Source organism: Kwoniella newhampshirensis, assembly GCF_039105145.1.
Source record: "Kwoniella newhampshirensis strain CBS 13917 chromosome 10 map unlocalized Ctg14, whole genome shotgun sequence".
Taxonomy (NCBI): domain Eukaryota; kingdom Fungi; phylum Basidiomycota; class Tremellomycetes; order Tremellales; family Cryptococcaceae; genus Kwoniella; species Kwoniella newhampshirensis.
In genome coordinates, this window is record NW_027118344.1 from 354,575 (window position 1) to 381,814 (window position 27,240).

Below are 27,240 nucleotides of genomic sequence, written 5' to 3' on the forward strand. Positions count from 1 at the left end.
ACCTACACTGTGAGGCGCAAGAGAATGATAAAGGTCGGCCAGAGCGGTGTCGGGTTGTTGTGGTGTCTATCAGAACAAGTCAAGAGATAATGGCAAAGGGAAATCAACCTCGCGATATTGCGCGTCAACAAATGCAGGTCACCGACATCAGGCACTGTAACCGTCAATACAAGAATGACAACACTAATCGGGTGAGACAGTTTTTGTAATGTGCCGAGACGCGTCTATCCCACAGACTGACGGCCAGAGATGCCCTGTCTTTCTGCTTTCAGAACCGGTTTTCGTTGCTTTTACGATCGTGCTCATTTCTTCCTGTAAACAACCAAGCGTCAGCGGGCTTCCCGTCCCTCTATCACTTGTATGACGCATGCTCGACTGGCAATCTCCGAGCTTGATGTGCTATACATTGCCCGGCCACAATATCCGCTTCGTTCAATCATAAATTCAATGGACTCTAACAACGACGAAATCTCACCATGAGTTCTCCCGCCCCCGTCGCCGGCCCATCTCGGCTAGGATACACTCTGACGCCTTCTCGGTACCTCGATTCCCCATCGATGTATCGACCTGCACCCTCAACATCGTCACGGTCTTCCACGCCCTTGTATCCCAACGGTGCCAGGTTTCGATCCGGTTCGGTCTTCAATCGAGAGCAATTCAAGAAAGAGGAGATCACGAGAAAGCGTCAGGAATCCCGAAATCGGCTACGATCCAGCTGGGATCTCTTGTTCGAGAAATATAGAGCTGTAGAGGATGACGATGAGATCGATTTGGTCTCAGGGGAAGTGGTCAAGGATAGAGGGAAGTTGAGAGCTGTCGAGGGTAGAGATTTTGGAGACATCACGGATAGCGATGAAGATGGAGATGGATCTTCAGCCTTGGATGGTCCGGAAGCCTTCGAATTTGAATCTGACGAGGATGAAATTGGGGATTGGGACGACCGGTCGGGTCTGGATCCTCAAATCCCGGACCTAGATGAAGTGGAAGAAGAGGAGACACAAAGACCAGCTTGGACCATAGATGATCAACATGATTACGAGGAATTCATGCGTGCCGAAGCGATGAGAAGAAGAGATAGTGACGACGAAGAGGATGAAGATCGGGTACCAACCCGCCAAGCACGGACGCCATCCCCTTATGCGAACAGCGATCTTGATCTGGAAGACCATGTATCCCCGAGGTCAAGAGGAACTCGAATACTACCTCTGGCAAGTCTAGAAGATCTGTTCAGGTCAGATGGAGAAGAGGAGGAACCATCCGAGGATGAGCTCGCCATTACCGACAGGGATTCAGATGACGAAATCTTACGATTTACTCCTCTTGCTTCTGGCGACTCTCGCGTAAGTCCTATAACCTCTCTATCACATGCGCTAGTCCTGTCACGCTGACAGCTGAACAGCTTTGGCGCGCTGAGTCGCATTCGTCTTCCTCGCGAAGCAAAACGACCCTCGAAGTTGTCATCCCTACCCGATCGCGGTCTTTACGCCCGACAACGCTATCATCCTCCTCTTTCAACTCCTCTCCTACCCGCCCACCTCTCCGAGATCTCACTTACAAGTCGCTCATGCGACCAGCCTCTTCCCCATCACTCTCTGATCTGTTCAGCACACCTCCGCCTGCATCGTCATCTCGATTGGCTGAGTCTCCGAGACCTTCCTCTCCCTCCACCCATGCACGTTCGCCAGTTCCGTCGCTTCTGCCCGATGCACTCGTACCAAGCATCCACACTCGCGTCATCCGGGATTCCAAAACTTCACTTCCTCGATTTGCAGCCTCTTCCAAGGGCAAGGAGCGAATGGATGGAGAGAGACCGGACGATCTCGTCGAAGAGGCATGGGGCACGCCCAACTCGCCATACCACAAGAACATCTGGAGGACTCGTAATGGAGGAGCGCACGCCTGCAAACATTGCAAGGTGGCCGGTGGGGAGCGGGAGAGAAGAGCTCCGTGGTGTCGAGGTAGGAAAGGGGATTGTTGGTTCGAGCCTGTCACAGCAGATCCTTCACGTTTGGACTCCTCTCTTCCACCGAACACAGCTCCCGCATTGTCGACCAAGCTCGCTTCAGCACCTGATCCAGTCACACCGTCTCCAGATCTTCACTCCGCTCGCCGGACGGCCACATCCAGTGCCAGCATACGTCGCAGAAAATCACGTGCTTGCAGACCATGTAGCGAGGCAGGTGGAGAGCGTGCTGACAAAGCAACCCTATGCAAAGGCAGGAAGAGTTGGAAGATCTGTCCTTTCGAATGGAAGGAACATGGAAGTGGCTCAGAGACCGAAAACGGACCGGTAGACGATCTGGCAAGCCTGGCTTCTGGCGGCGATCGTGGGCGAACTGGCTCTCTTGGTGAAACGGTGACACCCGCCGCCCCGCCAGTGACCCACCCTGCCTCAGCTTCTCGAGGAGATCCAAAGGACAAGGATGAAGCCGACAACGTGCCTTTCCGTCGATCGGCGTCACGTCGTGCTCCTTTGACTGAATCAGAAAGCGACGATCTGCAGAGCGTATCAGAAAGCGAGATGCCTCCCCGTCGGCCCAACACCGCATCGGCGTCAACAACTCTTCCTGTCAGGCCTCCCGATTTAGACCCAACCCTCTACTCTGAAGGTTTCAGCTATGCCACGACAGGTCTTCCGAGGAGATGTAAGCAGTGCAGAATAGCCGGAGGGAATCGAATGCGAAACGCGTGGTGGTGCAAAGGCAGGACTTGGACGAAGTATTGCTCGTTCATTCAGTCAGAGCAAGCAGAGAGGAAGTCGACGACGGAAAGCGAAGAGATATCTGTTGCGGTCGTTTCGAACAATGAGCTTGATATGCCTTCTGTGGCAGCAATGTTCGACGTGGCAGCAAGACCTCCTCCGAATCCTGTGCGAACCAGACTGAGAAGAGGCATTAGGACCGCGAGCGAACCGAACTCGCCTAATCGTACTTCGGCCGTATCTCCTGCGCGAATGACAGTTCCTCTTTCACCGCCTCCAAGTTCGGTGCCACCTTCCTCGCCTCCTGCTATCAACGCTTCCGAAAATAGCCGACCTGCACTGGAGGTAGGATCGGCATCACCCATCTCCTCCTTGCCTCCGTCCTCTCCACCCAATCCTCCGACCTCGTACTTTTTACAATCTCGACGAACAGTGCACCCTACGCCTTCTCCAACTGTCTCTGTGGCCGCGGTGACTGATGACCCCTCGAATCCCACGCCTATTGCGCAAACCAAGTTCTACAGGTCTATCATGCCTTTGCCTGGAAGTACAATAAGCTGTCGACCAACGCCGCCGCCATCGGTGGACGGAATGCGTAGTTTATCAATCTCGAGTGACATATTACCTTTGACAGAGCCTCGCAAGAGCGCTTTGAGACGTCCCTCGGACACAAGCGCTCCACGATCGAGCAGTTCGAGCGTAAAGCGCGCTAGATTTTCACTGCAACCCCGCTCTCCGCCTCGTGAGGCGTCTTCAGACCCATTGCGGGCGGAAGACGATTCCAGCGAAGACGAACTTGCGTTAGGGTGCGAATTCGGCAGCTCCTCGCCGGTCACAATAGCGCAGTCGTCGTCTCCTGCTTTCACCCGATATGCTAGCAGTTCAAGTCCATTGCGTAATGAATGGACTGTGAGGGCTGCTGATGTTGGTTTCAAGCTCGGTCCGGAGCACACGGGTCGAGTACCTGCTCGAATGGTGCAAGCTCTCGCCCCTTCGTTATCCGCGTACAGGCCTACACTTGGCTCGTCCTTGCTGTCAGGTATTAGTCAAATGGTGTCATCACCGGTTCCTTATGCGACCCCTCCGCCGAGCTTTGCATCGACTTCTAGCTCAGGCTCGAATCGAGGCTTGGACGGCAACAGCCCAATTCAAGTCCCACTGCATGCTACAACGAAGAGCTCTACTCCAACCACGGCTGGCCTGATGTTGCCACCGCCTGTGCCTATGAAACGACTCGAGACTGTGAGACGATCATCGACACCTTCGGAAGCATCATCATCACAATCCCCTGTTCCGATCAAATTCACCTCGTTACCGGCTGCTGTTGTCCGAGCTCATGCTCGAGCTAACGCAAGATCTAGATCGAGGAGCGTGTCTATCGCATCTTATTCAACTTCGGCCATAGAGAAAGACAGGTTTGCCACGCCAAGCCAGGATTCTTCCAGACGAAGAGACTTGAGAGAAACCTTGTCTACACCCACGAGAAAGACGAGGGTGATGAGGAGTCTCGCGAGAGTCGCGAGGGAAGTAGGGGACGAAGCGGGATTGGAGTGGGGTCTTGATGAGGAAGCTGATGATGGAGGTAGGATGTGGAGAGAAGGTAGTGTGGCCACCTACGTAGGTTGAGAGGTGCAAACGGACAAGGATGTACAATCTTGGAACGCTGTGAAGTACGAGACGGGCAGAATGGAGGCTCATAGAACATTACGGCATGTTGTGACTTGATGAACAGAGCATTCCATCCCACGGAGGTTGACGTTGGTACGAGGCATGATCTTGCCCATCTCAATCTCACTCAATAGCATTGACGCGCTCAGAACCAACGCAGTGATGAAACCTTAGTATTGATCCGCTCTATGATCCATTGTCCAGGGGTGCCACGTTGGGTTGTTTCCCCGATGCCATGCTTTAATGCCGTAACTGAATGATCGATCGGAATCAGAAACCGAGAAACAGAAAAATCGAGACTTTTTGATGTTGGAAAACCAGAAAGATCCGGGAGACAAGGGCAGAGGGGGGGGATTTTTGGGGTGAGGAGCGAGGTGGGAGGAAGTGCCACCCTGAGGAGGATCAAACACCAAACCACCACCCCTTTCGACAGGGAGGAGACTGCCAGATGTGTACACAAAGAGCTCGTATAGACTGGCCCATTGCTTCCTCACCTTGCATCACCGACGTTACATGCTGGTCTGCGGCATCCCCAAGGTAAGTTCGACACACTTGTGAGGAATATCGTGATCATCGATTTGAGGAAAAAGAGAGAGAGAGAAAACAAGGAGGCAGACAAAAGCAAAATAACTGCAAAACCATGCATACCACGCACGGGGCCCTCTCTTTCGCGCGTCCCGAGTTTTGCCTTTTGATTCAACTCATTACCAACACACATCCTTCGTCCCATTCAACCTTGTAGTCTTGTCTTCCTTTCCTTTCCTTTCCTCACACATCACATCACACCTGATCCCACGTCGACATTGATCGATCAGGAACATCCGGAACGCTTTCCAGCTGACGCGTCTCTCGTTCCAAACACCTATCATTTTTAAAGCTACCCCCCAACCGTCCTTCTCATTCCTTGATCAATCGACAATCCTTGCAACAATCAACGGGCCTCTGCCAGGAGGGAAGAAAGGAACATATCGTCATCCACCTCCTCCACATCTCTTCCCTTCCCTTTGGGTGTCACATCTTCTCCAGCAACAACCTCAGTTTGGCGTGGAGTTGGCATATCAGTGCAACTGGAACCGGTGTTTCAGATCTCGCCCTCAGAAGATAGTGGTTGACTGTGTGGACCTCTGAGTGGGCGAGCAGAACGTCCAGCCGAGAATCACTCAATCTCGTGCAAACATCGCACACAATCAACCCTAAGCTCGTTTATCCATCGAAGCAAGCCCGATTGTCCTGCGATAGAGGTTCAACACAGCAGTTGATTGTGCTCGGCCGACACGTCGATCGAAAGACGACCGAAGCACACAACATCGACAACGTGTCAACCTCGCCTCACCTCACCTTGCCTCTTCACTCTACCTCACATCAGCAACGCAACATGTCCGGGAGTAACACCAGCCCGAAGAGGCAAATACGACATCCCCAAGCGTCGTGTAAGTGGGAAGAATTCTGAGCCGCGATTGATTGTTGTCCTTCTGCTAACATCATATCTTCCCTTTCCTTCTCACTCCCTCGATATAAATATAATCAAACCTATCTTCCCTTTCATGCTTCCACTTTCCATCCCATAGACACCGGCGCGACCCCCATGTCTCCCAACGACTCTCAGCCTTCTGTCGCCCGTACCGTAGAATATCATCGTCCATCTAGGAACAGTGCGCACTATTCCGCGGGGACAGACTTGTCACTCGGAATGGTATCATCAGGTCCCACTCTCCAGCCATCAGCTGCGACAAGCCCTCGTCTCCCTCAAGGTCAAGGTGGACAACCCACTGCACCATCAGCGTTTCGTTCTCCACCGATGAATTTCGATTCTCAAACCAGTCTCCAACCGACGCGTGCCGCTCCCGCACCGCCTGGACCTCCCACACGACGCGACTCCAACCTCACCTCGTCTCCTGCTCAAGGATATCCATCCAGTTCGTCGAGTTCACGAAATCCGAGCTATCATAACAAATCGGCGCAGAACTCACCAAATCCTAATCGATATTCAGCAGGCGCCGGCACATCGTACATGACCATGACGTCCGGAAGCAACGGGGTCCCGCCACCCAGACCTACTCGAGCTGGCACTCTTCCTGTTGGCGAACATCCTGGCGCGAGCAATGGATGGGACGCCGTCTCGCCTTCAATCCCATCCGCTCGAAGCCCAAATATCACGGGAAGTCCCTCAGCAGGCTCTGCCTTCATACAACATCATCAACCTGTTCCTCCAGCTCTGATCAATCAACCGATCACCACTCCGGGTAATCCATATTCAACACAGACACTGGAGAAAAACTTCGAAGAAGCCAAGATTGGTCTGGGTGTGGGGGTTCCGATGAACGTTGTTGAGCCAAAGGAGAAAGAGTTGCCCAAGGAGCCACCAGTGGTGGGCAGGAACAGGAGTGGGACAGGGAAGAGCAGTAAAGACAAGAAGAGCGTCTTCGGGTTCATGAGTGGTGAGTCTGTAAAAGTAGTGCTGTCGAGGTGACCGCAGCTTACGGGATCCCTCCTGTCGCTGTCAGACCTTTTGACCATCAGCAAACCTCCCGTCATTTCTACACCGTACGACCCCATTCATCTCACTCATGTTGGGTTCGACTACAACACCGGACAGTGTGAGTAGACTCTGTCAGAAAGGACAATTGGACAAAAGCTGACATCACATGCAGATACCGGTATGCCGCAAGAATGGCAGAAGATTCTGGATGAGAATGGTATCACTCGTGCGGAGCAGGAGGAGAATCCAAATGAGGTGAGTATACGCGTCACTTGCACAGTGAGGCGTTTGCTGATATCTCTCAAGGTCCTCGCTGTCGTGCAATATTTCAAAGATCGTGACGTGCAGGAGAACCAAGGAGAAGACGAGGTCTGGCAGAAGATGCGAAACGCGGGACCATCTGCCCAATCACCTGTTATCCCCTCAAAGGATATGTCTAGGGAAAACAGTGGAGACGGTAGTCCATTGAGGCCCGATCAGTTCGCCAATCCCGTAAGTCGCGCTCAAGATGGTACCAAGAATCTCGCTGACATACGTACAGAGAACAGCTCCAGTTCCTCCTGCCAAAGCGGCTGGTCCTCCTCGGCTGCAGGTGAGTTAATCAGTGCTCGGCAAAAAATGCCAAAAAGGAAGAAGTGACTGACCTCCTTGCAGGCCGAAAGACCTCCACCTGCTCCTCCTGGTCGATTGCTCCCCACTGAGCTCACTAAACCCCCTCGTCTTGCCACTGGTCCATCGTCTAGCGGAGCCGTTCCTCCACTTGATAGATCGACTTCACAACGTACTCCGCCCACTCATGCGGTCAAGCAAAAAATGCTCGACCGGGCTAATACTACTCGAGCGCCGACGAGCAAGCCATCGGGATCATCGGCTGTTCCCCTGGCGAAATCGCATTCTCAGCAAGGGCATCGTGCTCAACGGGATCAGGTTCCTCAGGCTGGTGGTCCCGCTGCGGCTGCTGCGGCATTGACGAGACAACAAACCCAGGGGCGACAGGCGGATGGAAGCACTCCCAGACGGCGTGATAAACCAAAGGAGAACGAAGATGTGGTTAGACAGCTGCGGGCCATTTGCACTCCCGGAGATCCTACACAGGTGTACAAGAATCTCACCAAAGTCGGTCAGGGGTGAGTAACGAATGAGACGTTGAGGTATGGAGGGGTTTGCTGACCTCATCTTGTCACCAAAAGTGCTTCTGGTGGTGTTTACACTTGCCATGACCGCAACAATCTCCCCGTAGCGATTAAACAAATGAATCTTGAGAAACAGCCCAAGCAAGATCTCATCATCAACGAGATCCTTGTGATGCGAGAATCTGCGCATCCAAACATTGTGAATTTCAAAGACTCGTATCTATGGAAGGGAGATCTTTGGGTTATCATGGAATACATGGAGGGAGGCAGCTTGACGGACGTCGTCACTGCACATTGTATGAGTGAAGCCCAGATTGCTGCGGTCAGTCGCGAGGTCTGCGAGGGGTTGCGACACCTGCATTCGAAAGGCGTCATTCACCGAGATATCAAGAGTGATAACATTCTCTTGTCGATCAATGGCGACGTCAAACTCAGTGAGTGGTATTTTTAGTTGAAGAGCGAGGACCTGGCACTGATGCATCTATCTGCTTAGCCGACTTTGGGTTTTGTGCTCGAATAGCCGACCCACTCTCAACAAAGCGAACGACCATGGTTGGGACCCCTTACTGGATGGCGCCGGAAATCGTGACGAGAAAAGAGTATGGACCCAAGGTCGATATTTGGAGTTTGGGTATATTAGCAATTGGTAAGCATCGCTTCGATCGAAGTGTCCAATATCGCTTGTATCCTTGTGTGGCGCTGATCGTTCTCGAATTTGCAGAAATGCTCGAAGGAGAACCACCTTACCTCAATGAGAACCCTGTTAGGGCTCTGTACCTCATCGCGACCAACGGCACACCGAAAGTCAAGGACTGGGAGAGACTGAGCGGCGTGTTCAGAGACTACTTAAAGTGTACCTTGACGGTGGATGCGGAGAGACGACCAACGGCGGACCAACTGCTTAAGGTGAGTTATTGTTTCGAGACTTGGTAACACGATGCGGCGGTGACTAATTGCTATCGTATTTGCAGCATGAGTTTTTCAAGCACTGTGCACCTCTGACTTCGCTGTCGAACATGATTCGAGCAGCTCGTAAGGTATAGATCGCATCCCCGGCCGGTGGTTTCTCCCGATTGATCGATTTCGTCAACCTTGCATTTCCATACATAGCACCTGCTATCTCACCCACAGACATTGGATCTTTACCACCCATATATACCCGCATTTTCCCCATGAGAGCACCAGAAGTCAAAACTTTCCTTGTACATCCTGCATATTGATGAATACTTTCTATTATCCTTGACCATGCATGCTGTCCTTCTCACATACGACTCGGGGACCGAAACGCATGTCAGGTATGGTTGGTGCAATGTAGAAAGTATTTGTGATTGAATGCATGCATTGCTTCTACTGAGAAGATAAATCGTGGCGGCAGTGTTTCAACAATCGTTGCGCATGTGCTCGTTGTGATACGGAGGTGCGTCGCGTCCTCTGAACAGACTTGGATGGAAGATCGAAACAGAGAAAGCTTTCGCCGTGAGCAAAGTGTAACCTAACTTGAAGTGATCAGTGTTCATCAGCTGCCGCTTTATCTAATCCACAGACAAAGACAGCATCACCGGTTGTCATTTCACTTCTGTTGGGTACTTGCACCCTTGAATCCTGTCCTCAGACTTCGCTTCCAGAAGCACGAAATGACCCGTCCAGCAGGACGATTGCTGCAAATGGACAAGTTGCAGCATATGATCTATATAACACGGTACAAAATTCTATGGACGAAGCCAACGCCGTTAACTTTCCTCCCCGAAGGGCACAACGATCTGTGGTATCGGTCTCAAGCCCAAACAGCAAAACTCCAACAATCCTCACCTTCAACTGGCACTTTCAACCCGACCTCCGCATGACCACCTATCGGAATCAGATGTAATGCCCCGTCCGCACACACCAACCTCGTCCTTTCATCCTCTTCCAGCGGGATCCACTCAAACGAACCACACCTGAACAATTCCACCACAGTATCGCCCTGGCCCCTCGATTCAGTCTCATCGTCTAGATTTTCTGCTGGGGGACTGACGGGATATGTCAGATCGATATGTGTTCCTTGTTGATATGCTTTTCCTAAGACTTCGAAAGCCCGTCTGGACCATACTTCGCCTCGTTGTTCCGCTGGAGCAGCGATGACTCGAGGATCTCGTAAGGGTCGGAGTATAGTGACATAGATCCATCGTCCGTTGTCGATGTCCCCACCATCCTCTTGTCGATTTCCTTCGCCCGCGCCTGGGAGGGATGTACTCTCCTTGGGAGAGCTTGAAATGGTAGTCGGTGTCAGTTCAGCCGGTCGTAGTGATGTTTTCGGGGAGACAACAAAGGTCGGTTCGAGCCGATCTACCGTACTCGTCGATAGGAAATATGCGAACGGACCGCCAATCTCCACCACTCTCCTCTCTCGCCCATCGACGTTTGGTGTCGGACCAATGGTATGTGTATATGGCTTGACGAATTCCCTTTTCTTCGGATCCCATTGTTCTACCTCTCCACTGGTTTGACGAGGAGGGGATAACCTCGCTTTAGCTTCGAAGAACCTCGAAGCGCTCTGTTGGGCGGCGATCCTAAATCGTTCTGGACCAGGATGTGCGGCCCGCAACGTCTCTGATGTCTGGAGGATACAAGCGTGTAACGAGGTCGAAAGCACAACATGAGATGGGATGATTGTTGACTCTTCCCTTCCAGAGCGTCGTATAGGCTGCTCAGAAGCAATTGGGGTGTGGCAGACAGGAGGGACTAGAGTGGTGAGTGTGATAGGAAGTGGGAGTGGTGTGGATGATTTGTCGAGGAAGGAGAACAGGGAGTACAATTTGGGAAGCACGTCTGAAGGGATGGGATGAGAGAGGGATTGGAGAGATTCAAATTCGGGCGTCGGGGTCGTGGGTGGAAAGAGAGAAGAGTACAACGCGTTGGCCTACACATATGATCGAGGTATACATCAGCTTGGATGTACGTACGGCCGGTCATGTGATTCGACTTTGATTGGGGATGTTCCACTCACGGTTCCAAAAGGAAGGATGACAATCTCCCAAACACCTCTCAAAACTGATTGCTCGTTCTTCAACTCGCTTGAAACATCGAGAACACCCTCGATGAACTCATGAGTCGTCCCATCCCCACCAGCGATGATCACCGTGATCTTGCTGCTACTATCGGCTGCTCCTGCCCTGTCGTTATCGAGTATAGATCGACCTATCGTACCAGCGTCTCGAGGAGCTGTGGTCGTATGAAGCTTGTATGGTGTCTGAGACTCATCGAGTATAGGTATCACGTGAGACGTCACCACTAAGCAGGGTATCAGCGATGGCACGAGCGCAGGCAAAGTACTCTGCGTAGTGGCCGAGAGCGAAGGATGATCACGGTGAACGAGTGGAGTTGCCATCAATGGAGACTCACCCTCGGGCGCTTTCGCATGTCCCGCAACGGGGTTGACGATGAGGTGTACTGTTCGCCTGACTGTCATTTCTCGTTGCTGTTCTTTTCACCCGTAAGAGACGGCTTGCATGAAAGTGAGAGTGGTGGAGCAATTCAAACCGCGATAGAGCAGACAACGACTATCTGTTGACCTGTCGTGATGCTGCTGTGAGAGTAGCAGTGGTGATGGCCCCGAGAGACCGGTACGAGGGGCACCACACGCACGTGCACATCAACCACGGAGATCGCAACCCTCATCTCCGCTCTCTCTCGTCTCCCGTGTTGCGTTGGCTCTTGTTGTCATTTCACGATGAACATCAATCAGATCACTGCTCCGTCAGATGTGTATATCGTAGCGCGACGATCGAGACGGGACTGGACAACTCTCAAATATCACACGAGAGAGGGAGGTGATATCGAAACGACATCTCAAGTCCATCGCTGCGAGGAGTGGTATGACCGAGTGAGCGTTAGAGCGAGCACGCTTTCGACCGGTCTCGTCATTCGGTTACGAAGGTTCAACCTGCCCCCTTCTTGGGTTTTCGATCGCTCCTGTTCGGTCAGTCGTCAAGTCAAGTAGGCGAACCAATACGAGACGATCGTGTCACTCCTATCTGTTGACAGTGAATCGAGATAGGCAGAACGGGAACACTAAACGAGTCGTGGCAGCAGCTGCGTCACCATCTTCATGGTGTATGGTCCCCAACGTCGCCATGCCGTGGCGTCGGTGAGTGTCTTTCTTCCCCCACGAATAGCTATACCTCACAACTTGCATATATTGTAATTTTCAGCTCGCTGACATTGGGAATATCTCCTGTCCTTCTGGCTCGCAGCTGGCAACCACCACGCAAGCTCTGGGAGTCATACAACATCTCTACACGCCCAACATCCTGATCCTCGTCGCTCGCGTCCTCATCCAGATGCAAATAAACGCATCGGCCTTCATACATCCCTCAAGATCCCTGTTCGCTCTGACAACGATGCTCACAGTCATGAACCTCGTTGCGGGGTTGTTACATGTGTTGGATTTTGCGGGCGGGATGAATGGCGGCAAAGGGCTTGTGTTGGACTTCGTCGGACAAGGTGAGTGTCGTAGGTTTCGTACAGTTCAGAGGCTGTATTGCCCTAACAGGTATGAGGGATTGGGTGGAATCTGAAGCAAAACAGGGCTAACTCAACGTATCGATTGTTGCATAGCCAACCCGGCGTCACTCGCACGCATCCTCTTACTTGACCTCCTTCTATACATACTCCAACTCACCAGTCTCTCCGTATCATACATCAATAACCACAGCACCAATATCCCCGCCTCCTCTGCATTGCCATACGACGATCTACTCCTTCCTCCTGACTTACCCAACCGGTTGATGACAGCATCTGAGAACGACGAGGACGATGGCGAATTGGACCTGGAAGGTGGCGAGGGTCCAAAGAGACGGAGACGGAAGGGGAAAGGCGCAGCATATGAGCAGGTGAATGCGGAAGAAAGGGAGCTGTGGTTGGACGATGACGACGATAAGTTACAAGGTGGACGTGAGCATCGCAATACTTTCACATGCAATCCCGCCCGTTGTGAGTTGTCAAATACTGACTCGATCGAGATTTAGCATCCCCCATGCGCCTTGGACGAACAAGAATATCCGAACCGCCTCTAATATTTTCATTACCACTTCGTCACATCGTCAACCTAATCTTGTATCTTCCCGCCCCACCTCCTCCTCCAAGAGCGTTCTCTGGCGGAACACCATTAGCCGGGACACCTCAGACTTCACCTCCTATCACGCCAGCGACAGCCTTACCACCTACACTGCCTACAGTGGCAGAGGTGGACGAAGGCGAAGAGGGTGTGGTATATTCACGTGAATCTCTGCAGAGAGCGAGTCTCGCTGTGGTTATGGACATGGATGGGGATAGTATCGATGGGCTGGATACGGGTAGAATACCGGGTGAATATAGAACGGGAGAAGGGAGAGGGAATGTAGGTTGATCGATTGGTTGCTCGTGTCATACGACCACATGTATTGCATACGCTTCACACTCACCCTCAATTGGACTGCTTGCATAGGCGAACACGAAGATCGTGTTCATGCATCCATGCATGAGGTCAGGCTTGGAGTACGGGAGGCTAGACCGGGTATTTCTCGAGTGAATTTGTGGAGAGCTGGGCATTAAAAATGACCCTTACATAAGCTCCCTCACGCTGCGGTTCGTTTCACCTCGAAGATGACACCAAAACGCCAGTTGACATTATCTGCTCGTCCGTTCAACCTTACATCTAGATCCATATCGAAAGCTGCAAGACAGGGAGACAGACTGCAGCTCTCTCTGCATCAACGCCGGATCAATATGGTGTACATAAAAAACTGGACGGATTTCGAGACTGTGAGTGCGGTCCATACGTCTGGCATCGAGATTAGTACAACTCGCAATAGGAGAAGGAATATATTGACTTGAATGGATGTATACTTTAGGCAGCGACAGATCTCTATGCACGCTCACCTGACAAGGTAAATCCCACTCGAACATCTTCTCAAGAAATCAAACTCCTTTGTAGCTCTTCCTAGCCGGTCTTCCCGCTCGCTCAGTCTTGTTGCTCACTCGCGATCTGCTCTCGTCGTGAAGGAGCTTGCTGGTAGAAAGCTAGTTGCGGTCCTTGGCATTGGGGTCATTGAAAAGGGGCTAAACATATGTTGGACACGAATTGGATGCTGATCATTCTGACTTTGCTATAGGTTCGTTACAGTGTCAAGTTCGTGGCAAAAACGGGACATTTGGTTCTGAAACTCACCGACGATGTCAAGGTGAGTATTGGGTTGGATGGTCAACCTTTGCTTTCCCTCCCCCCCCCCCTCTCGCGCACGCGCTACACATGGATCCGGCATAGCTACTGCATTTGACCTCTTTCGCCTGCAAGCAAATGGACAAAAGCGACCTCTCTCCAATAATCTGATCGAATGAAATGCTGACATGTCTTTCATTTTTGTCCCATTTTCAATGTCCCATTCCACAGTGTATCAAATACAAAACGTTCTCATCTATCATTCTCAACCGATTCGAATCCCTAAACCTCCGCCTTCTCACCAAAATGTCAAACCGTACCGTCCGAATACCACCTCCAGCACGACACCAACAAAACTCATCAACCCTACCAATTGTCGATACGCCAGAAAGGGGAGGGACACCAGCGCCGATGGGAGCGGACGGAGAACAGGCGTCGACGGCCGCGGCAACAATACCTCAAAATGGGGGAACACCGGCGGGGAAGAGTGGAGGAGGAGGAGGGAAGAAGAAGAAGAAGGGGAAGAGATGAGTGTATGTATCAGGTTCGTGGTTGAGTGTGGCGCGAAGATGAAAATGACAGGACAGATGAATACCCTGCATATGTGAACTAGGTCATGACCTGTCGGTTGATCTAAATGAGCAACGAAATGAGTCGTCATCTTGACTGCGAGGCTGCTACGCTTCGTTTGTAACTTCTATGACTCTTCCACTGCTAGGCCCCGTGAAGTGAGCTCCCCTCTCAATTCCCGAAATGTCCTGTCGGGCGTCGACGATGAGGCCGTGTCTCTGTCCTGGGCCACATCTGTGCGGCATGGGCACCGCCCAGTTCCGGACGGACTGCGGGGTCGTGTGATTCTGTCGCTGCTGCAAAGGTCTGGTCAACCACATGTCCCTCAGACCTTGACTCGACCATTCACCTTGTCATGAAGTTCGTGCTCGTCTCGATTACCGTTGTCAACTGCCTCTCCCCACTCGTCACACGCCATGAAACCTATCTCCCTTTTCCACCCGAGCTGCTATTACACCTTGATCTCCCCCAGTACATCCACTATCTCTTCCCCCTTTTCTCGTAATCTATCGATCCTCTCACCGACCTTATCACCATCCCCATCTTCGCCCATCGCTTTGACAGCATTCATCTCGTCTATATACGCTCTGACGAGAGCCTGACTCTTCTCGTGATCTGCCGCGTGGCTGGGCGAGAACGAGTCGAGCACGTCGATCGGACGAGAAGGAGCGGATTGGTCGTTTGTGCTTGTGGCGATGGGGGTGGCACGCGATGATGAGGGGGAGACGAGGGAGATGAGGGTCGAAGAAGGTAAAGATTGGAGGAGGGAGAGGTCGGCAGAGATCGAAGAGCGAGTCAAGGGATTGGTGTTCGACATGGCGTTCGACGCGGTGTCGGCTTGGGAATCAAGTTTGACTGTCACTTGGGTTCTGGCCGGCGATTCTAGCAGCGTGCAGTTGATGATGCTATTTATGTCGTTGAGTGTCAACAGTTGACACTTGACGATACAAGACGAGCTGTCATGCACCCAAGTTACCCAGAAACACCACCGAACCAAAAGTGAGCAATCTCGCCCTCCACTTCACCCTGAAACCAAAGTGATCCAGTAAGTGGATAAATATTTTGGATCCTCCTTTAGGCAGCACGACCCGCTCAATTCAAGAGCATTCTCCCCTTCCACAATACTTCGTTACCATCTCTCTGTACCAGGTGCAGACACCTTGCACGATGTCGCTCTCCTCTTCCACCCTCTCTCTAAAGTTCATGCAGCGTGGCTTAGCCCGGTCCAGCGGCGCCGCCTCGACCCCATCTACGCCTACCACTCCCAGACCGAGTACTGCATCAACAGCTCAAGCGACGCCGACTCCTGTGCCCGTAGCAGGTTCAAGTACGAGTCTGCCAGCAGCTGTCATACCGCGTGAAGAAGAAGGGAGATGGTTTCTACCCCCGCGTACCGCCTCCGCCAATGCGAATGGGGCCGGTGACAGTAGTAGTTCTTCCCAACTCGTCTTCGAATCAAGCTACGTGCCTTTCCTGACTCCTGCGCAATCGACCCCGCGCCGGAATACAAAGGAGACAGGGGAGACGACGAGTGGTGGAGGAGGTAGGATGACGTTTGGTGGATTTGGGAAGAAACCAATCGAACAGAAAGAAGGGGATGAGCTGGATGAAGACGAGGAAGTGGACGATGATGAGGAAAAGGTCAGAGTCAAGTTGGAGAAAGGCAAGGGGAAGTCAAAGGTATGTTCTGGAGTCAAGCTGTGATGTCGTCCATACTTTGTCCGGTATCGCACGACCCGGACTCATCCACCCCTCAGCTCTTCTGCCAGGCTGGCTTGCTTGTGCTGTCCACGTCCCGTCGTCTGAGAATCGAGGGCTTCCGAGCTTTGCCTCACTCTCATCTACCGTCGTCCGCAATCAAATCAAAGCTTACTGTGTCTGCTTTACTGGTATCACAGACCGAACCCCCCACTTCGTCTTCGAGACAAGATCGTACTTTCCAAAGACCTCAACTATCACCACCACCACCGCCACCACCTCAACAATCGTCTTCATCCACTCCTTCAAAATCCCAGATCGACGTGCCAAGCGACGATAGGACCGGTCGATCCAAATTTACCAAGAGACCACAACAACACCAATCCCCCTCCTCCTCCTCCCCCTCCTTCTCTTCACAGCCTAGAATGTCAATGGCAGAGAAGATGAGACAAACCATCACGTCCTCTCGAAATAGTCCATCCGCGAGTCAAGGGACAGCTGTAACGAACGGTGCGAAAGGTGAAACACCTACGTCAACGGCAACGGCAACACCTAAACAGAAGAAGAAACGACCTTCTCCGTCGTCAGCAGAGAATGAGCATGGATCGCTCGGTGAGAGCAATAAGAAGGTCAAAGTGGATTCCGGGAAATCCATGTCTTCGTTGGATGAGAGAGAAAGAGCGCTGAAAGCTCAGAAGAAAGCGGAGAAGAAGAAGAGAAAGGAGAAGAATGGGTCGTGAGGTGTCTATAATGGTGTAACAGACCGATATCATATGTAATCGATGAGTTATGATCATGATGTAACGAAGCTTGTCAATTGCAATTGTCCCATTGTTTGGCTTGAACAGAACGATGCGGCAGTCTATGATCGTCTCGCAATCAGTGTGACAGGTCGCACATCACCTTCACAGACCAACGGACCTGCGGCGACCACACCAGTCCACCACATCCTATAGACTCGGAACCCAACCGCTATCCTCAGATCACACTGTACACGATCAATGGACGAGTATGCGACCGACAAGAACACATGCCACGCCGAAACCACGCCACATGTTTTAGCTGATCTGTCTGCATCTCCCGGAATGGTACATCACAATCGTATCAATCTCGGGTTTATGGTGTTTGTATGGAAGGATGCCGCGAAGAGGAGGGGATGTGTAGAGGGAGAGAGAGAGGTTTAGATGGTGGAGGGGAAAAGCATCTAAAATGGACAAACGGCGTATCAGCATCTTATTACACTCATCACAGACTTGACGACGACCAGACCAGGTGTGACGGGAAATGGCAAAGTGGTCGTTCACAACACAACTATGACACCTGCCTCCAACACCTGCTGGACAAAAGGGAAATAATGAACAACCCACGATTCGGACGGAAGCACCGAAAACTTTAGCGGGAAGGTTGGTTCGGAACTTGGCCTTGGCGACACCAGAGTTACCGTGAGGTCGAGAGATTCGGCCCCAGATCACTCGGACCTTGCTGCCGTTGATCTCTCGCTTGGCCTTGTAGACGTAGGCGACTCGCTGTGGTGAATTGAAAGAACAGAATCAGCAAGCAACTCTTGTGTAGGACTATGACGGAAGGTGTCTGGGTTGTATGGATATAGGACGTGGGCCGTGGGTATGGGTTGTCTTCCGCTGTCATCTCTGGTCGTTCCACAAGGTGGTCCACTACCTCCAATGTTCGACGTCTCTCCAGCCCCCCTTTTAGTCCACGCTACAGACGAAGATGCCTGTTACTCTCCAGTCTGTGGACCAGTACGACCTCTGGCAACACCTGATTTTCCTCGTAGATCTCCGCCCAACCCAACCCGTCTCCTCGCCCTTTGCCATTTCCTCACACTCTACGCTCTACACCTCACACCCAAGACCCATACCCATACCCATACCCAGTGTCCAGCCCAGATTGGTTTCGAGAGGAACCCCCGCTCACCTTTCCCAAGTAATGCCTGGCAGACTCCTTGGAGTCAACACCCTCGATCTGGACCAATGACTGGTTAGGTCGAGAGTTTCGCTTTCCGCGCTTGTGTCCGAGGATTCGGCCTTTGGTGTAGAGTCTGTTGTCGTCAAGTATGCAGAGCGAGCGAGACCAAGTATGGTGATTGGGTTGGAATGTCGTCGCAGCAATGGTTGTGGATGATGGGAGCGGCAATGGTGAACAGATAATAGATGATCGAGGTTCGGTATAGCGCAAGGGGCGGAGTAGAATGGAGAAAGCAGATCAGATCAGATCAGATCAGCAAGACATTCTTTCTTCCATGATCCATCCAACCATCTATGTCCGCACCACTTCCGAACGTCTCACACCAAGTTAATCCCATGCCCTCAACCATCCTTCGGATCTCCTTCACCCATCTTCCTCTCGTTCCTCTCCCTCTTGCAAACCGCTGACCGATAAAACACCCGCACACACACTCACCGAGTAGCGGCCATCTTGAGGTCCCGTTTCGTGGTCTATTTTGTTGGTGTTTATGGTTGAGAAAGAGGAGGACGAGTAGAGTGTGACAAAACCTCGAATCAGTTGAGCATGCAACGAACCGCCAGTGACCGAACAGAGTGGGTGAGGAGGCAGTGAGTGAGTGAGCGAGCGAGTGAGCCAGCTGGTACAGAGCCGAAGCGTTGGTGTGAGCGGTGAAGCAACGAGGATTAGCGAAATAAGTGCGAATTGACTGGCGGCGAAATTCGGTGTTTGTGGATGCGTACAGAGGGAATACGGCAATGTGGCACTTACGTCGGACATGTCCTTATATCCGATCGCTGCGTTGCTATCATATTTTGGGTTGCGATTCAGCTACGCTTTTCATACACATGCTTGCATGACCAGCTATTTCCGGCCTCGACCTGCCTACAAGACTCCCATGCTGTCCCATGACATCGAATCTATCTTCATGGTTCCTCTGAGCAACCTTAATGCACCGTCTCATCCTCGCCATTCGTAACCTGTCCTGGACTCCACGGCTGTCTGCTCGATCTTCAACGGAATATGTGTCCTTTGACCACCGCCTGCTCAGGCTAGGTACATACTATTTATGCGGAGAAAACTGACATCGTCTTCTAAATGGCCTTGACCCCGAATCGCCATACTCCTTCTCATGATTTGGGACCTCATCTGGGACAAGTGATTATGTAAAATTAACTGCCACTCTTCGTCGACAGAAGATAAGTCTCTCTAACAAGAGGGAGGACATGGACATGTGTTGATTCAATCATGGATGCAACTGCCGCATCGTCGGATTTCAGATCTGCCCAGAGGCGTTCCGGGAACCAAACAATGTAGGAAAATGATGCTTGGACGTTTCACTGATCCCGTCGCAATCGTTAGTGCATGGCACGGCACTGCCATCGCACTGCATGGTATGTATCGCTTCGTTTGTATTTTGCTTTCTTCTCGCCAAGGAATCAGTCTCACTTTATTGTGACCCCGTCGCGTCGGATCCTACCGTTAGTCTCTTTCACAAAAGCTCATTCAGCTCGTTTAATGTATGCCACGACTCGATGTGTTGACATCATGCATGATGGACCATGTGGGTCACTTTCCAACCGCTACCCCCAATATCGTCTCCAGTCTGTTCTGTCTACCACGACAGCTCGTTTCAGAATCAGAACTCGCAGCACCTGTTGCGGTGTCGATCAAGCGACACGAAGCAAAATCATCAATTGCAGAACAACCATCACCAGGCCAACAGACTTGGAACCCAATTTTTGCCCCTGTTTTCAGGGTTTTCTGATGAGTGGTTCAGGGCGATTACATCAAAGGGAAAGGATTGCCAAGACCTTGTTAGTGGGCAGAAAAAGTCACTTTACGAGTAACGATGATTTCGTGCCGATTGTAGAGCAGAACGGGAGGTGCGCGTCTCTGTCTCTTTCTCTGTGCGAGCGAGAGAAAGCACCAAAAAGGAAAACGTCACAACAGCACAGCTTCCAGCGACTTTGTCATCGGTTTTGATTTCCCTCGTATTACGTTTTTCCTTGTACGTGTTTTGTTTTGCTCTTCCCCCATTCGCTTCGTTGGTTTTCTCTCGCTCGGACCGACAGACCCCAGACACCGATAGTGCGACGAAAACCCAGCCGACAACTATTTGCTTTCTACCATTTACATCTACTTTACATCGACTATTCATTCTTTCCATATCTTTTCCTTCCACCTTCTTTTCACGACCTGTTCATTCTCCACTTCTCACGACCACGTCGATCACTCTCCGATCGGATAACACTTCTGCCTCCAGACGACCATCTCTGACGCGTCCTAACCTCCGTGTTAGTCTATAACGTAGGAATCGGATCTCATCTCACCAGCTCCCACGTCTCATCGAACTCTCATTCAAGGCCATCGCAAACAAACTGGATACCGCTCTTCATCACCTTTCACTCGGTCTAAACAACATAGGCGACGAACAGTGACGACAATGTCTGCTTTCGCCACTACCGCTCTCGTTCTTTCTCTCCTCTCTGGCGCTTTGGCCCAGTCAGCGACGCCGAGTGTTGACACGGCAGTCTTGACCATCACTGCCAACTCCACCGGCCCTGCTGGCTTCACAATCCCGTGAGTTGACTTGCTCATATTCGATCACTGTCTTCTTGTGTAGGACATGGGAGTCAGAATTGATGGCTAGCCCATACCCCACGTTCGCTTCTTGTGTCTCAAGCTTCAGAGTGGCTGCCTTTGCTCACTCACGTCTTGTCGCCACAGCCCCCTGAGCGCTCTCACCTCTGGCGCCCCATCAGACGCTACTGTCGCTCTTGATAGCACATACACCGCTGGTGCCTCTGCGACTGCCGTCTCTGGAGCTCCCGCTCTTCCCACCGCCGTTTTGACCAACGCAAACTATCCTCCACTGGACATGCTTCCACCCACCAACTCTCCCGAGGTGCAAGGGTGGCTCTCCACTGTGAGTTTTGACGAGCATAGTATATACCGATGTTGCTGACTCTATTCTTCTCAGATTGACTTCAGCAAAGTCCCCACGTACAATGTCACTACTGGTGATTGTGCAACCGACCCCGGTGCTATCTCAGACGGACGATGCTGGTGGACTTGCGGTGGATGCACCCGCGAAACCGACATCACCGAGTGTCCCGACAAATTCACCTGGGGCCTTTCATTCGACGACGGACCTTCCCCTTACACTCCCCTCCTGATCGACTACTTGGCTGACAACAATATCAAAACCACTTTCTTCCTTGTCGGTTCCCGTGTCCTCTCTCGACCGGAAATGGTCCAAACCGAATACATGCACGGTCACCAATTGTCCGTTCACACTTGGTCTCACCCTGCTCTTACGACCCTTACCAACGAGCAAATTGTCGCTGAGCTCGGATGGACGATGAAGGTCATCAGGGACGTTACCGGTGTCACACCCAACACTTTCCGACCCCCTTACGGAGACATCGATGATCGTGTGCGGGCCATCGCCGCTCAGATGGGTCTTACTCCTATCATCTGGACCTCTTACAAAGCCAACGGTACTGACACCAACTTTGACACCGTGAGTGGTGTCCTTTTTGCGCGGTGGCGAGACCTTGCTGATGAGATGGTACAAATACAGAACGATTGGCACATCCCCGGAGGTACCGCTACCGGTGCATCGGCGTACGAGACGTTTGAACAGATTCTCAACACCTACGTTCCTCAGCTCGACACCGGTTTCATCGTCCTTGCGCACGACATCTACCAGCAGACTGTAGACCTTGCCGTCGGCTACGTCTTGCCGCAAGCTATCGCTTCCGGCCGATTCCAGCTCAAGTCCATCATTGATTGTTTGGGTCGACCCTGTAAGTTGCACATACCACTCAACCATAGTACATCGCTGATTTACTGCGCTTGCCAGTGTCCGAGGCATACATCGAGACTTCTTCCAACTCCACAGCTACGGTCATCTCGTCTGCGCCTTCCGGCACGTTCTTCCAGCCCTCGATCGGCACAGCCACAGGGGCTGTCGTGACCCCCACATCAGCTTCTGCTTCTGCTAGCGGCTCTGGCGCTGGCGCTGCGAGCTCTGGTTCCGGTTCTGGTGCTTCTCAATCGGGATCTGCATCTGGGTCTAGGGCTCCTGCGGGTACTTCTGCTGCTGCAAGTGCTGCTGGTCAGCGAATGGAGTTGGGTAACATCCTCCCTGGTATATTTGCTTTGGGGGCTGTTGCTGCCGGTATGGCTTTGGCTGCTTAGGAGGAACACATGTTGGGCTCTGCAGGGTGGCGAGTAATGACTATGTGTTTGGATGACCATGTTCAAGCGGGGCTGCTTTGACTCGTTTGAATCTTTTCTCAGTACATTCAAGTCGCTATTCCCGCATTGATATTCCTGCCTTGTTCCAATAATCTACCAGTTTTGTTGCACTCGAACGCACGCAATCAATCATGATTCATGAATGGACATTCTCGGATGACCGCACAGTGTGACGTGGCCATGACGTGCTCTGATAGGGGATCGCTGGCTGTGCTCGTTGGAAGCGAGAGGGTAGGCTGGTATCAACACTGCGAGGGATGTTGCATGATATGGTGTGCGTGATACAACATGCAGGGAGGGTACTGATGACCTCGCTGCCACTACCGAGTGTCACTGGTGTGTACTGGTATCGAGCTAAGAGCACACTACTACTACTAAGAGGCATACAATCAGGGGTGGTTGGATCTGATCTATTTTGAATATGTTTCCTCCTCCACTCATACCGGAGCCGGGACAGATTGAAGCTCGTGTGCAGGATTTCAAGTCGTGGACTATTACCGCTTTGGGTGAATCTCTATTGTGGTTTGTGACGAGACAGAGATGGACCCTTAGCGTTTAAAATATAATTCTTTCAACAGTGCAAGGTCTTTTTTGCGTATGACAGGTTGACCGTTGAAACCTTTCTCATCTTTCTCTCTCACTCTCTCTCTCTCTCTCTACGAAACACATTTATACTACTTGCTACACGGACCGCTCGTCACCTATTCACTATCTGCCTGTCTTGTGGCTTGTCCACCCTTGCATAGTCTTCTCTTCCTTCCACGAGGCATCACATACCGGCTTGCAACCCTGCTCTGCTCTGCTCCGCCTTTGCTTTAGCTCCTACCTATCAATCAATGTTTGTTCAGCTCGAACCTACTTTCCTCTTATCCAATTCCATCAACACCATTAACGACACCGACAAAACAAAGATAGCGACGAAAGACCGTCTCGAATCGCGCAGCAGGGAAAATTCACACTTGTCGTCGATCAATCAGAATCAGAACCATTATAAAATAGACAAACATAACAGAGCTGGGAGAGCTTGAGTGATGCCTACTGGGAGTAGTCATAAGAAAAGAGCTGGAGGTGGGAGTGGGACCAAATGTGAGTGGGCACATACTCAACGTCTGAGATAGGGCGCACCCTGTAAGGTGGCTTTCGCTGGTGGTGGCATCTTCTTGGCAAGCGAATGGGAAAAATTGCTCGAGCGACAAAATTGTGGGCGGGAGCCTGCCATTGTTGACTTGACCTCTGAGGGAGGCTCGGCTTGCGTTCGAGCACTCGCTGACCCACCACCTTCTCATCCCAGTGACATCCACTATCACCTCCCCAACACCATCCCTCCATCCTTCCCCTTCTCTCCCCCATTCTTCGTTACCGCGCCTCAAACTCAAGCTCCCTAACGCTTCTCCTTCTACCCCCTCAACCTCCAAATCAAACCCGCGGCCAAGGTCCAAAGCCAGCAACCAAAGACGAGTGCCATCTTCCGACGAGGGCTCCAGCTCCGATCTCACACCTCCCGACGATGATGAAGATGACGATGAGGGGGACAACGATGATGATTTCCATGAAGATCTGATCACACCTAGAAAAGGTGTACATAAGGGACGAAACACGCCCACACAATCCAATTCTCAAAACACGCCTATAAGAAAAAATGCGGAGAAGAAAAAGTCGGCATTGGGAAGTGGAGTCAAGTCAAAACCAATCGAGAAGAACGATGGAACGAAGAAGAAGAGTCATGCGAGCGCTGCGGCGGTGGCGAGCTCGTCAAAGACTACGACCGGACCGGCAGGTAGAGACAAGAAAAGAGCTATCAAGCTGGAAGAGGTCGAGAGAAGACGAGCGAGAGATGCAAAATTCAGTCTGGATGACACATTCGGCGGTGCTATCGTGAGTTTTATCAGATTCACCTACGTTCGTCGCATTGACAAAGGTTTTGGATGCTGTTCAGACTCCTACGCCAAGCTCGAGCAATCTCCACGTCGCAACGAATCACGTCGATGATGCCACATCCTCCTTTGGTGATGACGAATCTGACCTAGAGAACATTACGGAAGACGACATCATTGCCGGTCTTCCAGAAGCTTTCGCCGGGCATGAGATTGAAGATCTGGCATATGGAGCAGGACCCGATGGAGATCTGGAAAGACAAGCAATGGCTTTCTGGGATGAACAAGATGACAGTGAAGAGAACGAGGAAGAGGTAAGCGACATCTCTCACACTGTCATCGGCGGTTACCTGACACTGCGACAGTTATTCATAAATCAACTTTCCGGGTCCGAGATCGACCAACAGTCCCAATCTTCTGCCGACGGCACGGACTCGGACGACTCCATGTGTGATTCCGACTTCTCTTCCAGCTCGGATGACGGACTGGATGAGTTTGGCTTCCCCATCCCCAGTGCTTCTCTGTTTCCCATCGAAGAAGAGGAGAATGGAAACGCGGCGGACCCCGGATTGGTTCTCATGGAGAATTGGGATGGCCAGTTCGTCCTCGTCCAACCGAGACAGGAGCGATCCCGTTCACGTCATCGTGGTGAGAAGGGTTCCAGGACTAATGGTTCTGTTAGCGGAAGTACTACGCTTTCGGGAACTGATCAACAGGGTCTTCTCATTGATCCTGACGCCGAGGGCCATGAGTTTGACAGCGATTCCTCGTCGTATTGGAGCGGCATGAGTGATGAGGACGATGGTGGTGACACGACTGATTCCATGGCTGAGGAAGACATGCCTATGCTGGATAGTCCAGCGCTCAACGAATTAATGGAGCAACAGATGGCGGAAGCAGTGCTTCGTATGGCTGTTGAAGCCGGAGACGTTCCATTATTACCCGACCTCGCCGGTCCGTCAATAGTGGTCACCGATGCCGCTGGCATTGACGTCCACACGCCGGCCTTATCGACTACGTCCTCCTCAGGACCCGCCCCCGGTCCAACAGCCACAATCCCTCAGACACCAGCTCCAGCTGTCGCACCGCCGGCACCAGTCATGGGGACGTTCCATCCTATCTGCGATGACCCAGCTCAACATGCTGTGATTGATGGTTCCGGTACTGCCACCAAATCACCCTTCACTCACCGTCGTCGGTCACGTCGAGGACGAGATGCCGCTTCGGTTGCCAGCACCAAGCAATCGAACGATGAAAAGAAGCGCAAAGTCTCTGCCGACCCATTCTCACCCGCTCCTTCGCATGCTGTTTTCGGTCTTGGAAAAAGAGCCAGATACTCTTCGATCCCCGGTCATCCTAGATATGTTGCTGCTCGACGTGCTGCGGAACCACCTTTCGATCCGCAAGACAGAGAAACTACACCGACCGATTCGGACACATTCAGCTTGGAAGACATGTTGGAGACCTCTGTCTTGATGCACGAGCTGGAAGCAGAGCAGGAAAACGGCGGTTTGGGGACGGATGCCGATGCGGAGCATCTTCGACATATGATAAGGTTTGACAGAGTAGGCGTATCGACCTATCTCAGACGTAACTTTGGTGTGGGCGCCGGGAGAGACGACGGCCTAAATCATGCCGGAGCTGGATTCACTTCGCCAAACAACGGGAGAGGTCTGGGGATGGGGATGGGAAGTGCATTGGAAGACACGCTGGTAGGGCCGATGGGCGGAAGAATGTTAATCAGCCCGGTCTTGGCGCCGGTCGTAGGGGAAGAGCGGAGGGAGAGGAAAAAGAAGAGACGAACAGGCGGAGGAGTCGCAGTGCCACAGGTCGGTTTGCCCATGCCAGCGCTGCAAATATAGATGGAAGGGACTCGCTACAACGCTCGTCTCATCTCGGGCCAGTTTCCGCGCCATATCATCTCCCAAAGCCTCTCACGACGACTATATTATCGGTCCAGCAGTCCCGCACTCGAGATCCAGGCCCGAAGCAACGGTCCAGCCGCGACCAATCAATTGAATTTTACAGAATCGTACCATACAACAGCAAACCCAGCATGATCGACCCACCATGTTCAGTAGTCACATATATGTTGTGATCAGTTCCGGTCCTCTTTCCCGCTTTTTCCTCTCGCGTGTTCACGTCACACCTCCCGCTGCACCTGTCGTTCAAAGGGAAGGTTTCTTACGCCAAAAAAATAGTTGTGTGTGTGCTTGATGCATGGTCAGAATAGCATCGTTCCTTTTGGTGATATCGCATGCATGACGATAAGATACATGTCGGGCATGCAGCGTGGGAGCATCACTATCAGGTCTGATATGGAAGAAAGCCATCATCGTGCGAATTACGTCCGGGTCTCGGTTTGTGGGTGATACCCGTGATTGTAGTACTCGTTAGTATACGTTACCATTTAATTGAGAAAAGGATTACGACGAGGAAATATAATAATACTAACCTTACTTTATCTATTATTCACAACGCTCGTACTTGTTGATGATTTGAAGGGTCTGTCACCTCCTTCCACCCCCCTGATAATTCGCCACATCCGAGTGAGTCATAACATCTCTCTTCCCTCCACACAGACGTTCGTTCCCACCCATCAACGCACTGGGACCACATCCGCATCTCGTCCCATTTCTGCTCTGTCCAGTCCACCATCGAGGTCGAGGTCGAGATCGAAACTTGGAGGACAACGCATCGTTCGCATCCAA

At 51.9% G+C, this 27,240-nt stretch overlaps 10 protein-coding genes across 10 annotated transcripts; 7 read left to right on the forward strand and 3 right to left on the reverse strand.

The window, feature by feature from the left end:
* Positions 1–476: 476 nt before the first annotated feature.
* Positions 477–4,327, forward strand: IAR55_006835 (uncharacterized protein; the record flags this gene model as incomplete). The annotated part of the gene is made up of 2 exons (XM_066949913.1): positions 477–1,340; positions 1,400–4,327. 2 exons carry the CDS (start codon positions 477–479, stop codon positions 4,325–4,327), a joined length of 3,792 nt encoding a protein of 1,263 aa, XP_066799605.1.
* Positions 4,328–5,954: 1,627 nt separating this feature from the next.
* IAR55_006836 (uncharacterized protein) lies at positions 5,955–9,024 on the forward strand (the record flags this gene model as incomplete). Its single annotated transcript, XM_066949914.1, has 10 exons — positions 5,955–6,807; positions 6,874–6,966; positions 7,021–7,103; positions 7,155–7,340; positions 7,390–7,440; positions 7,503–7,975; positions 8,039–8,415; positions 8,475–8,627; positions 8,703–8,887; positions 8,953–9,024. 10 exons carry the CDS (start codon positions 5,955–5,957, stop codon positions 9,022–9,024), a joined length of 2,526 nt encoding a protein of 841 aa, XP_066799606.1.
* Positions 9,025–9,755: 731 nt separating this feature from the next.
* On the reverse strand, positions 9,756–11,429 carry IAR55_006837 (uncharacterized protein; the record flags this gene model as incomplete). The annotated part of the gene is made up of 3 exons (XM_066949915.1): positions 9,756–10,880; positions 10,968–11,251; positions 11,363–11,429. 3 exons carry the CDS (start codon positions 11,427–11,429, stop codon positions 9,756–9,758), a joined length of 1,476 nt encoding a protein of 491 aa, XP_066799607.1.
* Positions 11,430–12,068: 639 nt separating this feature from the next.
* Positions 12,069–13,367, forward strand: IAR55_006838 (uncharacterized protein; the record flags this gene model as incomplete). Its single annotated transcript, XM_066949916.1, has 4 exons — positions 12,069–12,107; positions 12,214–12,463; positions 12,578–12,913; positions 12,988–13,367. The coding sequence occupies 4 exons, from the start codon at positions 12,069–12,071 to the stop codon at positions 13,365–13,367; spliced, it is 1,005 nt and encodes a 334-aa protein (XP_066799608.1).
* Positions 13,368–13,726: 359 nt separating this feature from the next.
* On the forward strand, positions 13,727–14,690 carry IAR55_006839 (uncharacterized protein; the record flags this gene model as incomplete). The annotated part of the gene is made up of 4 exons (XM_066949917.1): positions 13,727–13,762; positions 13,852–13,887; positions 14,113–14,181; positions 14,391–14,690. The coding sequence occupies 4 exons, from the start codon at positions 13,727–13,729 to the stop codon at positions 14,688–14,690; spliced, it is 441 nt and encodes a 146-aa protein (XP_066799609.1).
* Positions 14,691–15,180: 490 nt separating this feature from the next.
* IAR55_006840 (uncharacterized protein) lies at positions 15,181–15,546 on the reverse strand (the record flags this gene model as incomplete). Its single annotated transcript, XM_066949918.1, has 1 exon — positions 15,181–15,546. One exon carries the CDS (start codon positions 15,544–15,546, stop codon positions 15,181–15,183), a length of 366 nt encoding a protein of 121 aa, XP_066799610.1.
* Positions 15,547–15,896: 350 nt separating this feature from the next.
* On the forward strand, positions 15,897–17,167 carry IAR55_006841 (uncharacterized protein; the record flags this gene model as incomplete). Its single annotated transcript, XM_066949919.1, has 2 exons — positions 15,897–16,409; positions 16,628–17,167. The coding sequence occupies 2 exons, from the start codon at positions 15,897–15,899 to the stop codon at positions 17,165–17,167; spliced, it is 1,053 nt and encodes a 350-aa protein (XP_066799611.1).
* Positions 17,168–17,607: 440 nt separating this feature from the next.
* On the reverse strand, positions 17,608–18,862 carry IAR55_006842 (60S ribosomal protein eL33; the record flags this gene model as incomplete). Its single annotated transcript, XM_066949920.1, has 4 exons — positions 17,608–17,631; positions 17,795–17,953; positions 18,363–18,486; positions 18,849–18,862. The coding sequence occupies 4 exons, from the start codon at positions 18,860–18,862 to the stop codon at positions 17,608–17,610; spliced, it is 321 nt and encodes a 106-aa protein (XP_066799612.1).
* Positions 18,863–20,835: 1,973 nt separating this feature from the next.
* On the forward strand, positions 20,836–22,595 carry IAR55_006843 (uncharacterized protein; the record flags this gene model as incomplete). The annotated part of the gene is made up of 5 exons (XM_066949921.1): positions 20,836–20,972; positions 21,120–21,318; positions 21,373–21,915; positions 21,976–22,201; positions 22,258–22,595. The coding sequence occupies 5 exons, from the start codon at positions 20,836–20,838 to the stop codon at positions 22,593–22,595; spliced, it is 1,443 nt and encodes a 480-aa protein (XP_066799613.1).
* Positions 22,596–23,686: 1,091 nt separating this feature from the next.
* Positions 23,687–26,391, forward strand: IAR55_006844 (uncharacterized protein; the record flags this gene model as incomplete). The annotated part of the gene is made up of 4 exons (XM_066949922.1): positions 23,687–23,741; positions 23,947–24,530; positions 24,592–24,843; positions 24,895–26,391. 4 exons carry the CDS (start codon positions 23,687–23,689, stop codon positions 26,389–26,391), a joined length of 2,388 nt encoding a protein of 795 aa, XP_066799614.1.
* Between the last annotated feature and the right edge of the window lie 849 nt (positions 26,392–27,240).